Source organism: Dipteris shenzhenensis, chromosome 27 (assembly GCF_047967505.1).
Source record: "Dipteris shenzhenensis isolate YYH24624 ecotype China chromosome 27, Dip_SZ_1.0, whole genome shotgun sequence".
NCBI lineage: Eukaryota > Viridiplantae > Streptophyta > Polypodiopsida > Gleicheniales > Dipteridaceae > Dipteris > Dipteris shenzhenensis.
This window is the reverse complement of record NC_141622.1, coordinates 25,305,612-25,318,085: the sequence shown is the minus strand read 5'-3', so window position 1 is coordinate 25,318,085 and position 12,474 is coordinate 25,305,612. Positions and strand designations below refer to the sequence as shown.

Below are 12,474 nucleotides of genomic sequence, written 5' to 3'. Positions count from 1 at the left end.
AGTGCATGTTAACATGGGCTAAACTAGGTTATGAGCAAGTCAAAATGGCCCTTACTTTGGGGATACACGCGCTTTTAATTGGCAGCTATAGCAGGTGGCGAGTTAGATTAGATATGACAATGGCTGAGGATGGAGCCAGATAGCCCCAACGGGGGCCAAGGGATAGTGACTGAGGACTAGGGGTTGAGCCGCCATGTCTCTAGTAGAAGCAATTGCCAATCCTTTGATTGTACATAATGTAAAGAAGTACGTGATGTGCGAGGCAAAGGTTTGAGCAGTAGGACTGCTGATCGGTTTTGGCCCCACAATCTAATTTTGAGTGCGGCAGTAAGGGGCAGCCTAACTTTGCTTGTGACCGTGGCATGTAGTCAAGGGTGAAATGGGGGCCTCGTCAATCAGGAGAGGGGGGCATGTGTGAAAGTGCTCTCAAGGTGTTACCTGCCCATGTGCACCTAGGGTTGTGGGATGGACATGGGGCAATCTTGCTCGTCCATGATTTGTGGGCATGCCCACCAACGTTGGGTGGTCCAGTAGTTTGTATTAACCCTAAGAGGGCATTTCCATGAAGGAGCTTTGTAGGGGCGAAATTTGTAGGCAACCAAAAAATAGGCTGATGGCAGGAAAATCGCCTTGTTCACCAGGTTGCAGAAGGTGAGCACTAACATTGGGAATTTCGTTGATGTTAGCCGCAATAGTAGGATGCTCGCCTCTTTTGTCCTCAGCTAGCCAATGGTGAAGGTTGAAGTCACCCGAAAAATTTCCCGACTCGAGGGAACAGTGCATTGTCAGACTTTCAATGTTGTATTGTTGCGACGACTCCTCGTGTGCTTTCCTCTTGTATATGTGAGGCTATGGGGGAATGCTCTCCAAGAGAGGGGGGGGGGGTTCATATGGGGAGACTCTTGAAAATATAGAAATGCTCGGTTTTTGATGATGGATTAAAAACAACAAAATTTGGGTGGTCTTCTTCCCCAAGATTTAGATGGATTACGTCTTCTTCCCCAAGACTTAGATGGATTGCTACTTTTTGTAAAGGCTTTGTTCTCTGCATTTACAAAGCTTCAAATTGGCTATGGCTATGGCGTCTGCACAGACCCAGAATCATCCACAGCACAAGCATTCTTCATGTCTATGACTATGGCTTCCAAGCTTTCCTCTGAGTACATATAGCTTTGGCTATGGAGTCCTTGCTCTTCTTATCATACAGCTTATTGCTACGGCGTCCACGCTTTTCTGAGCATTGATTCATGGCCGATCCGCCCAAATCTTTGTGGGTTCTTCTCCCTCTCCCCCCCTCTCCAGCTTAGCTCATCGCCCATCAGCAGAGACATCGCCAACTTAGCCTCTGTGGATCGCCTGAAAGCATGCTTCACGTGTTCCGAGTGCACCTGCCATCCGATATCCCGATCGTAGGCTGCGAGCTGTCCCCTTACGTCCTCCTGCGCCGTGCCGATTCCTCCTTCACTGCCGATGATGTCGTCGAGTTTGCCCCCGTCGATGGCCAGTATCTGAGGTGCCGATGGTGAGTTGATGTTCTTCTTCTCAGGGACTTTTGGATGTTTTGCAATTGTAGAAGTCCGATTGAAATGGTCAGATCATTATCGTTCACCGAGGTGGGCTGGATAAAGGGACGTGTGGTCCTGACGATTGAGACTGGAGAGGGCTTACATCTTTGACAGCGCTTTGCCAAGCTTTCGAGGAAACATGTGACAGAAGAAAAGAGCGCATCCTTAGAAAAGAAAGTGAAAACACAAACTAAATTGAAGAAGCGCATCGTTAAAAATAAATTATCTGCAGCAACTGGAATTCTGGGTAGATATAATTAGAACACAGCTGTTGATACCTGGAATATCTGGACTGGCGTTGTTCGACTATCTAGGCAGTGGGACAATATGATGCCACGGTGTGAGCCCACACATTTGCGATGCTTGTTCCTCAAAGTGATGGCGTTTCAATGACAGTTTAGGTTCTCAATCATTTCTCATTTGGCTCAAGCATGTGGCTACTTTAGCTGGAAGGGAAAACTTGAGAAGCATACTTTTGATCATTCAGGCAAGAATTTCTATAAGCTTTGCTACAAAAGGAGAGGCATTTTCACCAGTAGAGTCTGACTTGCAGCCATTGTAATATTTAGATGATGAACGTGTGCCTTCAACACAATATATTTTTTTGCTGGCAAACTTCAATCATACAATTTCTAGCTGGATTATAAAAAATAACCCTAAATATTCCATATAGCGCCTGACCCAATGCCTTTTAGGTTTGAAACAAAGCCAGTTTGTCGAATAATTGATCAAAACTTGTACATCCAAAGTGTTGTTTATGTGTGCTTAGAATGTGATTTTCAGACTTGTATGTCCTTGTGGGCAAGTCACGATGTGATTTTCAGACTTGTATGTCCTTGTGGGCAAGTCACGATCAATTCTTCAACTTTTGCCTTATTTCCTGTATGGGCGTGGGTTGTCTGCTTTTTGGAAGTTAAATCGCTTGAAGCTTTTGGGAGACATCTTATTGTTGTGTGCTCTCATGCTACTTCATTGTGTTTGAAGCTTGAGTGAGGCTGCTAAGGGTAGGTGTCTTTCATAGTTGTGGGTACAGGCCGACTTTGTACAGTTCAGGTAAGTCTATCGTTTTTCCACCCTGAAATTTGTTCATGGAAGGTTACCTTTAGGTATCTCATAGGTTCATATTGATGAGATTATTGCCCATGATGGGATGGAACACTGCAATTTGTTTCTGCCTTGGCACATGAAGATTGCAACTTGTTCAGATGTATGTGCGTTTGTGTAAGCAAAGAAGACAGATGAACGACCAACAACAGATGAATGGCCTTCACGTTGTGTTGAGCTAGACAAGTGAAGGGTCAGCATGTGATCATTTTCAGCCTTAGGGGCAGGAGGGCGTTTGGACTTTGAAACCTGGCTGCTCAGTGTGTAACAGATGGTTACTTTTTACTTAGGCTAAAAGTTATTTGAAGGCCTTTATTGCCTTGTAAGTGTTCTTTTTTTTAAAAGGGGATACCATAAGTTGCCACGTGGCATCCTAGGAGGTAATCCCATAAGCAATACTGCTTTGTGCTGCCCTGGGCCATACCTATATAAAGGCTCTAGTTGTACTTGGCAAGGCAATTCATGACTTGTACTTCATTACTGAAATAGAATACACAGCAAGAGTTCCAACACTCAGCTGAATTCTAAAAAGGAATGACTTCCTCCTGTCCTTGTGCAGCCCCTCACAAGTCTGTGTTGCAGGTCCAGCCCATGACCTTCCACCTCTACGTTTTTCCTAAAACATAAGGTACTACTCTATTCTAACCTTCCTGCATATTCTACCAAATTTGGGTGTGTTTACTATCAGTTAGGAGCAGTCCTGTTGCATTGGTATCAGAGCTCTTTTCGTGGGAATTGGTGGGAAATTCTTTGTCCAATCACTTTGAAATTTGGAGCATCTACTCTTGAGCTTAGAGCCTACCTCTCTGCAAAAATTCAGCGCCAGAAGTGCTCTCTGTTGTGAGCTGCCACATGGCAGGCTCTGAGAAACCCTGATTTTCGGAATGCTCAGAATTTGGGGCTTCTTACATCAGTGGAAAGCCCTTGCTTCCCTGATCATTTCTATGCGTGAGATTCCTAAAAGGAAGGAGGGTTAAGTCAACATTGACGTTTTTTTCTCTCTGACGCAAGAAAGTGAAGAAGGTTGTACATTCTTGGCTTGTTCTGTTCGCCCTAACCTCATAAGGCTGCTCCCTAAGTCTGGTGGTGATCTGAGACTATTTGAAGGAGCTATGAGCAAATTCGACTGGCTGGAACAGAAGAAATGCTGCGAAAATTCAGATTTATAACTCCATTTTGGGTCAGCCTTAGTGCATATGGTCGCCTAGCTCCATGGATGCAGCTGATAAAGTTTGATAGTGATCTGATTTTTTGTTACTGAGAAACTCGAAGTTCAGTTGCAACAGCTAGCGCAAGACAGTTATTTGCCAAATGTTCTAGCAATTTCTTGCAATCCAGGTGCAATGTTACGATTTTCTACTTCTGATTGGCTCTATGGTTCATTCTTAGCATAAGGATCGCCTCATCAAGTGGGAAATTTCAAGTTTTTTCTCAAAAATTTGACCTGCGAAATTAGGGCAAAACTAACATTTGGGCTTTTGGTATTGGTTTTTGATCAGGGCTTTAGACAGTGCATTTACTCTTGATTCGAGTCATTAAAGATGCCTGTAAAGAGGTCTACAGGTCAAGCTAGTAAGCAGACAATGGGTATCCTTGATTCCATCTCAGAGAAGGAAGCAATTGATGATCAAACTGTAGTTTCTGAACCCAATGATCCTCATGTTGGCAATGTTCAAGGGGATTTGGCAGCAACTCCTCAAGTACAAACATCCCTTAACCAAGAGCATATCATAAAGAATTGTATGGACCCAATGCTACAGATATTCAAGGAGCTAACTAATGAGATTAAGACCAATAATCAGAGGATTGACCAAAGGATGCAGAACATGTCTGTCACTTTTAATAAAAGGTTGGACTAGTTCAAGAGAAGCCAAATTTATGATGGGAAGAGACTTGTGGATCCCCAAATTGATGGAGACTCAGGTTCAGATGATGATGACGATCATCCTATACATGTAACTGAACCGGTTGGTTTTATGGCTTCTGCCCGAAGGACCTATCACTCTAGTGGAGTTACAGCTCATATGGATAAGGATTCAGCACATGGTAAGACTCCTAATAATAACAGTTCAGCAGCTGAAGAGTTATGTCAAAAATTCCATGAATATAAGTTGCTACGAGCAGACCTTAGGGCAGCAATGACATTCTAGCAATATATACAAACAGTTAAATCTATTGAACCAAAAGGACATGTTCATCAAGACAAAGATATAAAAGACAAGATTACACTTCCAAAGTTCAAAGGTGATTCTACCTATCCTGAGGAATTGGAGGAATGGCTCAGCAAGATGGATGACTACTTCCTTCTATATCCAAAGGGTGATCAAGGTAAAATCAGATTTTCTGTTCTTCATATGGAAGATTATGCCCACTCTTGGTAGAGGCATCTACAGCAAAAAGGGTTAACTTTTAATGCTTGTGATGAATTCAAGGCTGAAATGCTTAAAACTTTTATATCTCCTTTTACTAGGGATCAATATATTTGTAAGTGGTATGATCTTACTCAGCAAGGATCAGTGAAAAATTATATCAAACAGTTTTGGAAATTAGCTCTGTTTGTTCATGGTATTGATGAAAGAGTTAGAATGCTCAAGTTCATCCATGGTCTGCACCCTAGTATTGCTTCAGATGTTGCAGCTCAAAAGCCCAATTCTCTTAAAGAGGCCATGCAGTTGGCAGAGCTTTATGAACCCAAATACAATGGGAAGGAGAAGACTTTGGGTATTGGTCACTTTGGATTTAAGCCTATGGTCAAAGGGGTTTCCAATGATGAAAGCAAACTTCCTGCACCTGCTACAACTTCTTCTATTTCTAGGTTCCCCACAGTATATGGCAGTGGCATGGGACAACCTAAGGCTTACAAGGCTACAGATGTAAAGTCATCCTTTAAACCCACTCCAAAGTATGATTTGAGTGATAAAAGAAACAAGTTGGTTAAGCAGTTATCTCAAGCAATTATTGATGATAGGAAAAGGAAGAATTTGTGCTACCTTTGTGGTGAGAAGTGGACCCCTGAACATAGGAATGTGTGCAAAGCAAAAACAGGAGCAAAGTTGAGCTTGATTCTAGAGATTGATGAGGATTTATCTCCTAATACATCTGCAGCAGAATCTGAATTTGATGAATATCAGGACTGTGTGAATGAAGGCCTTGATGATGATGAGGATCATAGTTCCAAAAAGGGAACCACCTTTCCCTTTGATCCAGGTGGGTTATCCATGTTTGACACCATGCTTAGGGATGATAGTTTACCAAGGTGCTCAAATAGATCTAGACAATGGAACATTGAAGTTGTTGAAGATTATGAGGATGAGATCAGAAATTCTGATGGAAATGATGCTGTTGATGATGATGAAGTGTATTGGGATACACAATCAGTTGTGTACAGCATATCTCCTGATGTTTTTATGGGCTGCAAGGACTCTCAAACCCTTAGGTTAAAAGGAACAATCAATAACAGACCAGTCCACATTTTGGTTGACAGTGGGAGCACTCATAACTTCATTAATGCAAAGACACTTCAAACAGTGAGGTTATGCCCATCCACTTTGGATCATGGGATCAAAGTTGAGGTGGCTAATGGTCGGCATTCCCACAGGAAGCAATATTGTCAGGCTGCTCAAGTGCAACTTTCTCAAGACTATACTTTTCATGGAGATCTATTTGTCTTGGAAATGGAACCTATTAACATTGTCCTTGGTTGTGAATGGTTGAGAACCTTGGGAGAATTCTCTATGGACCTTGGCAGGCTATATATGAAGTTTATGCATGAAGGTAAGCACATCACTTTGATGGGTCACCAATCTCCTAAATTGTCCTTAATTTCTGCAAGAAGAATGGCCATAGACCTCAAAAGTGTTTGTGGAGTCTATGCTATTCAGTTGACCAAGTCTCAAGAAGGTAATGGGTTGTTAGTGGAGGATAAAGACATGCAGTCCCTATTACAGCAATACTCTGATGTATTTGCTGATCTTCCTAACCATCGGAAGAGGTGGCAAGGCAAATAAAGGAACTCCTTGACAAGGAATTTATTACACACAGTCAATCACCCTTTGCCTCTCCTGTGTTATTGGTCAAGAAGAAGGATGGCTCATTTAGAATGTGTATTGATTGCAGGGATTTGAACAAAATGACAGTTAAGAATAGGTTTCCTATCCCTAGAATTGATGATCTACTGGATGAGCTTAGAGGGGCAAAGTACTTTACAAAGATTGACTTAAGGTCAGGCTATCATCAAATAAGGATGAAGGAGGGAGATGAATATAAAACTGCCTTCAGGACAGAACGTGGGCTTTATCAATTTAAAGTGATGGCATTTGGTCTAACCAATGCACCTGCAACTTTCCAGGCCCTAATGAACAAGGTATTGCAGCCTTACCTCTATAAAATTGTGTTGGTATTCTTTGATGATATATTGATCTACAGCAAAACAAAAGAAGAGTATTTATTGCATGTCCAGCAAGTATTGGAAGTATTGAGGACACACCAGTTGTATGCCAAATCAAGTAAATGCACTTTCATGGCTGAAGAAGTGGAATATTTGGGCCATATTGTCAGCAGTACTGGCATTAAGGTGGATCCCAGCAAGGTGAAGTGTGTAAAGGATTGGCCTATACCTCAGAATATCACCCAGCTGAGAGGGTTCCTTGGTCTAGCATCATTTTATAGAAGGTTTATAAGGCATTTTGCCAAATTGGCAGCTCCTCTCACTGATCTCCTAAAAAAGAATGCTTTCCAATGGTTTGACAGTGCCAATAAGAGCTTTGAAGCAATAAAGGAGGCATTAACTTCAGCGCCTATCTTGGTATGTCCTGATTTCTCTCAACCTTTTATAATTGAGGCTGATGCTAGTGGAAGGGGCATTGGAGCTGTCCTAAAGCAGAGTCATGGAGTTATTGCCTTTGAAAGTCGGAAATTGGATGACAAGGAGTCAAGTTTTCACATTTATGACCAAGAGATGTTGGCAATACTTCATGCAATCAAACAGTGGCACCACTACATCTATGGCAGCCATTTCAAGGTCGAGACTGAACTAGTGGATTCATCCGATATATTTGAATATATAAATTGACCTAATTATGTAAGTTGAGGCATTTTCACCAGTAGAGTCTGACTTGCAGCCATTGTAATATTTAGATGATGAAGGTGTGCCTTCAACACAATATATTTTTTTGCTGGCAAACTTCAATTATACAATTTCTAGCTGGATTATAAAAAATAACCCTAAATATTCCAGATAGCGCCTGACCCAATGCCTTTTAGGTTTGAAACAAAGCCAGTTTGTCGAATAATTGATCAAAACTTGTATATCCAAAGTGTTGTTTATGTGTGCTTAGAATGTGATTTCCAGACTTGTATGTCCTTATGGGCAAGTCACGATGTGATTTTCAGACTTGTATGTCCTTGTGGGCAAGTCACGATCAATTCTTCAACTTTTGCCTTATTTCCTGTATGGACGTGGGTTGTCTGCTTTTTGGAAGTTAAATCGCTTGAAGCTTTTGGGAGACATCTTATCGTTGTGTGCTCTCATGCTACTTCATTGTGTTTGAAGCTTGAGGGAGGCTGCTACAGCCTGTACAGTGTGCGTGTGTTGGTAGACATCTTGGAGACGATGGGCAGAGTGAGTCTGGCCCTGGGTAGGTGTCTTTCATAGTTGTGGGTACAGGCCAACTTTGTACAGTTCAGATAAGTCTATCGTTTTTCCACCCTGAAATTTGTTCATGGAAGGTTACCTTTAGGTATCTCATAGGTTCATATTGATGAGATTATTGCCCACGATGGGAGGGAACACTGCAATTTGTTTCTGCCTTGGCACATGAAGATTGCAACTTGTTCAGATGTATGTGCGTTTGTGTAAGCAAAGAAGACAGATGAATGACCAACAACAGATGAATGGCCTTCACGTTGTGTTGAGCTAGACAAGTGAAGGTTCAGCATGTGATCATTTTCAGCCTTAGGCAGGAGGGCGTTTGGACTTTGAAACCTGGCTGCTCAGTGCTCATCAGAGGGTCTTGGGTGTGCAAGCCTTGGCGCTATTCATACCAGGAATGCTCTCTGTTCATTTCTATCACTATTGGTCATTTTCTGTAGCCAAGGAGTTGATGCATTCAGGATGGAAGCCATGGGTGCTAAATTTCATGCAAGACCTGTCTGTTTGCTTCTAATCTTGACCTGCTGTCTGGTCGCTTTGCATCTTAGGCTGAGCTTCAAGCTGCCTGCTCACTTGTGACACACACCACCTCCATTGACAGTGTGAAAATACCATCACATAACTAGTTAACTTTCCATTGACAGTGTGAAAATACCATCACATAACTAGTTAACTTTTTTGACAGTTGGATAATAGCACTGTATAGAAACTTCTTTTTCCGACATTGGAGATGATGGTGGAGTGGTTGCGGTTTTTCTTCCTGTATTTACCTTTTTTCCCCATGCTTGCCCATCTTCTTGTGAATCCTCATCCTCAAGGATTCATTAAATGACTTTGGCTTAGAAGGATGTCTTGTTTTTGTGCGTATGCCCCCTTTTGACAGGTAATTAGATGTGCCAATGGGTTTTTTCCGGATCTTAAAGGAGCAAATGAGCTACTTGCATCTAAAGTCTTGCCCTTGTTCTTTCCAAGAAAAAACATTATACATGTTTTGGGCAGAGGTGCTTTCCTCTGCTTTTCTTTAGCTATCAAAGAAGTTTCTAGAAAAATTACTTGCAAAAAAACTTGAAACCAGGGAGTGAATTCGGAGAAAATGAAAAGCTTTGTAATGAGAGGGAGATGGATGAAGGAAACAAGCAGTCAGTTCCTTGCCTAGCATTGGGTATTTCTTTAGCACAGAGGAGGTGGATAAAAGTATCAAATATCTTGCAAATGGAAATGTGAACTGCACCGGAATATGTGAGCAGAGAAGAGAGAGCAGATATGGAACCGAGACAGCAAGAAATGTGAATGCAAAAGAGATGGAACTGCGAGCAAACGTCAGGAAAAACTCTGCCTTTTGACTGAAAACCTCCACAAACTTGGTCACAACTCCAGGGCTGAACTGTGCCTCTGGAGTCTGGTTGACAGGAAACTGAGGCTGAACTGCAACCTCAAATGACACCAGAAATAGGCTGTAGACTGTGCCTAATAACTGCTGAGTACAAAAATGCAAGTGCCCTATTTATAGGGGGCCCTGCTGACCTGGCCGACTGGCCCTGGTGGGGTGGTCGGTCTTACCCGACCTAACTGGTTCGGGTCACCCGACCTGTTTGGTTGGCCAAATCTGCCTGTCTGCATGGCTGAATCTGCCCAACTACCCTGCAGAAATACAGTGAGAAAGAACAGTAATACTACAGCTCTCCCTGGGTGGGCACACTCACATACAAGTCTGCTCTGGCCGACTGGCCCTGGTGGGGTGGTCGGTCTTACCCGACCCAACTGGTTCGGGTCACCCGACCTGTTTGGTTGGCCAAATCTGCCTGTCTGCATGGCTGAATCTGCCCAACTACCCTGCAGAAATACAGTGAGAAAGAACAGTAATACTACAGCTCTCCCTGGGTGGGCACACCCACATACAAGTCTGCTCTCCCTAATATACAGACAGGAGCTGACCATCTTTACAGGAAAAGCATATGATTAAATTGGGGGGGCCGGAGGTGGAGACACTTTTGTTACAACAGTCACAAACATGTTCAATATGGCAATGGGAGAAGTTTTCGCTATCATTGGAATTGAAATAAATCAATTTCATTACATCAAGGAGTAAATAGAAAAGATGCAAAGAACTGCCGATCAACCGTGGTAAGCCATTTGATGGCCAAAATATTTGGAGTCTTTCATACCTTTTCAACCACAAATCCAAATGGAATCACGTATTATATTAAATAAATGGCATAAAAAGCTCTACACATTTAGGCTATTTGCTTTCTTTCAAGGCTTATAAATATCTCACCAAATTTAATTTTGAATATTTTTGCATTTCATTATGTGCGGGAAAGAGAGGAGTGGAACGTTAGGAGACAGCGAAACAAGGAGTGTGGGTGTGTAAAAAATGTGTTGAGCCACACCACAAACTCAAAGGTTTTATTAGGATTAGGTATTCACCCTATGACTGTCTTAGGGGCCGTAACATTTTAAAGGGTGGCAATGTGCCTTTACCCCAACAACCTCCCACCTAAAGGCCAATGTGCCTAAAGGGGAGAAAAGAATAAAAATTACAGCAATATACAGTCACTGTATACAAGACCATAAAATAAGAATGGTCTCAACCTAATCCCATGATGCGGCGACAATGTGCAAACCGCTCTGTAGGCAAGCTCTTAGTGAGCAAATCTGCAGGATTATCATCAGTATGCACCTTCACAAGCTCAAGCCGCTTGTCTTCCAGTACCTCCCTGATGAAATGGTATTTCACATCTATGTGCTTGGTCTTCTGATGAAAGACCGGATTCTTTGCCAACATGATAGCACTCTGACTATCACAATGCAAAACTGGCATATCTCCTGTAATGCCCAAATCTCCCACCAGCCGAGTAAGCCATATTGCTTCCTTGCAAGCCTCAGTGGCTGCAATATATTCAGCTTCAGTGGTTGACAGTGCAATGCATTTCTGCAAACGAGACACCCATGATATAGGACCTCCTGCAAATGTGAAAATATAACCGGTAGTAGACTTCCGGTTATCTGCATTTCCTGCATAGTCTGAATCTGTAAAACCATGCACCAATGCATCCTGCCTACCATAGCATATGCACAAGTCTTTGGTACCCTTGAGATACCTCAAGACACCTTTCACTGCTTCCCAGTGCCGCTTGCTTGGATTTGCCATATACCTGCTGATGACTCCCACCGCAAAAGCAATATCCGGACGAGTGGCAACCATGGCATACATCAAAGAACCAACTGCAGATGCATACGGAACCTTGGCCATCTCAGCCTTATCATCATCTGATCTGGGGCTGTCCTTACGGCTGAGTTTTAAATGTGGAGGCAACGGGGTACTAATAGACTTTCCCCCCTCCATTTTAAACCTCTGCAGTACTTTGCCAATGTACTCTTCCTGTGACAGAAACAAAAGTCCCTTAGACCTGTCACGAGTAATCCGCATACCCAGTATGTGATTTGCATCACCCAAGTCTTTCATGTCAAAAGACTTATGTAGTTGCTTCTTCAAAGCAATAATCTCCTGCTGAGATTTGCTGGCAATCAGCATGTCATCCACATATAGAATGAGTAGCATCAAACTGCCATCCTTTGCCCGTTTGGTGTACAAGCAGTGATCGGTCTCACACCTATGATACCCTTGGGACTGCATGAAGGCATCAAACTTCTTGTACCATTCCCTTGGTGCCTGCTTGAGTCCATACAAGCTCCTCTTGAGCTTACACACAAGCTGCTCTTTCCCTTTAACAGCATATCCCTCTGGCTGACTCATGTAGATCTCATCATGGAGATCTCCGTGAAGAAAAGCAGTCTTCACATCCATCTGACATAAATCCATGTCCTCATGAGCAACAAGAGCTAACACTGCTCTCAAAGTAGTCATCTTGACTACAGGGGAAAAGATCTCATTAAAGTCAATGCCCTTCTCCTGCTTAAATCCCTTGGCAACCAATCTGGCCTTATACCTCGGTAAAGCATTTGAATCCACTTTGACTTTGTAAACCCACTTTGTGTACACTATCCTCTTTAAAGATGACGTCATTGGTGCGTATAATCTTCCGTTTGACAGGATCCCATAACCTGTACCCCATTTCACCTTCGTCACCGTAACCCATGAAGATGCATTTGAAAGACTTTGGCTCCAGTTTGGTGCGCAGTTCTTTGCGTACA

At 42.7% G+C, this 12,474-nt stretch overlaps 1 protein-coding gene across 1 annotated transcript in view; it reads left to right on the top strand.

The window, feature by feature from the left end:
• Positions 1–911: 911 nt before the first annotated feature.
• LOC147884083 (carbon catabolite repressor protein 4 homolog 2-like) overlaps positions 912–12,474 on the top strand; it is a 30,496-nt gene continuing 18,933 nt past the window's right edge. Inside the window, exon 1 of the mRNA XM_087398511.1 lies at positions 912–1,522. Within this exon, the coding sequence (XP_087254637.1) occupies positions 1,365–1,522 (158 nt within the window). The 5' untranslated portion in view covers positions 912–1,364. The remainder of the gene's footprint in view (positions 1,523–12,474) is intronic.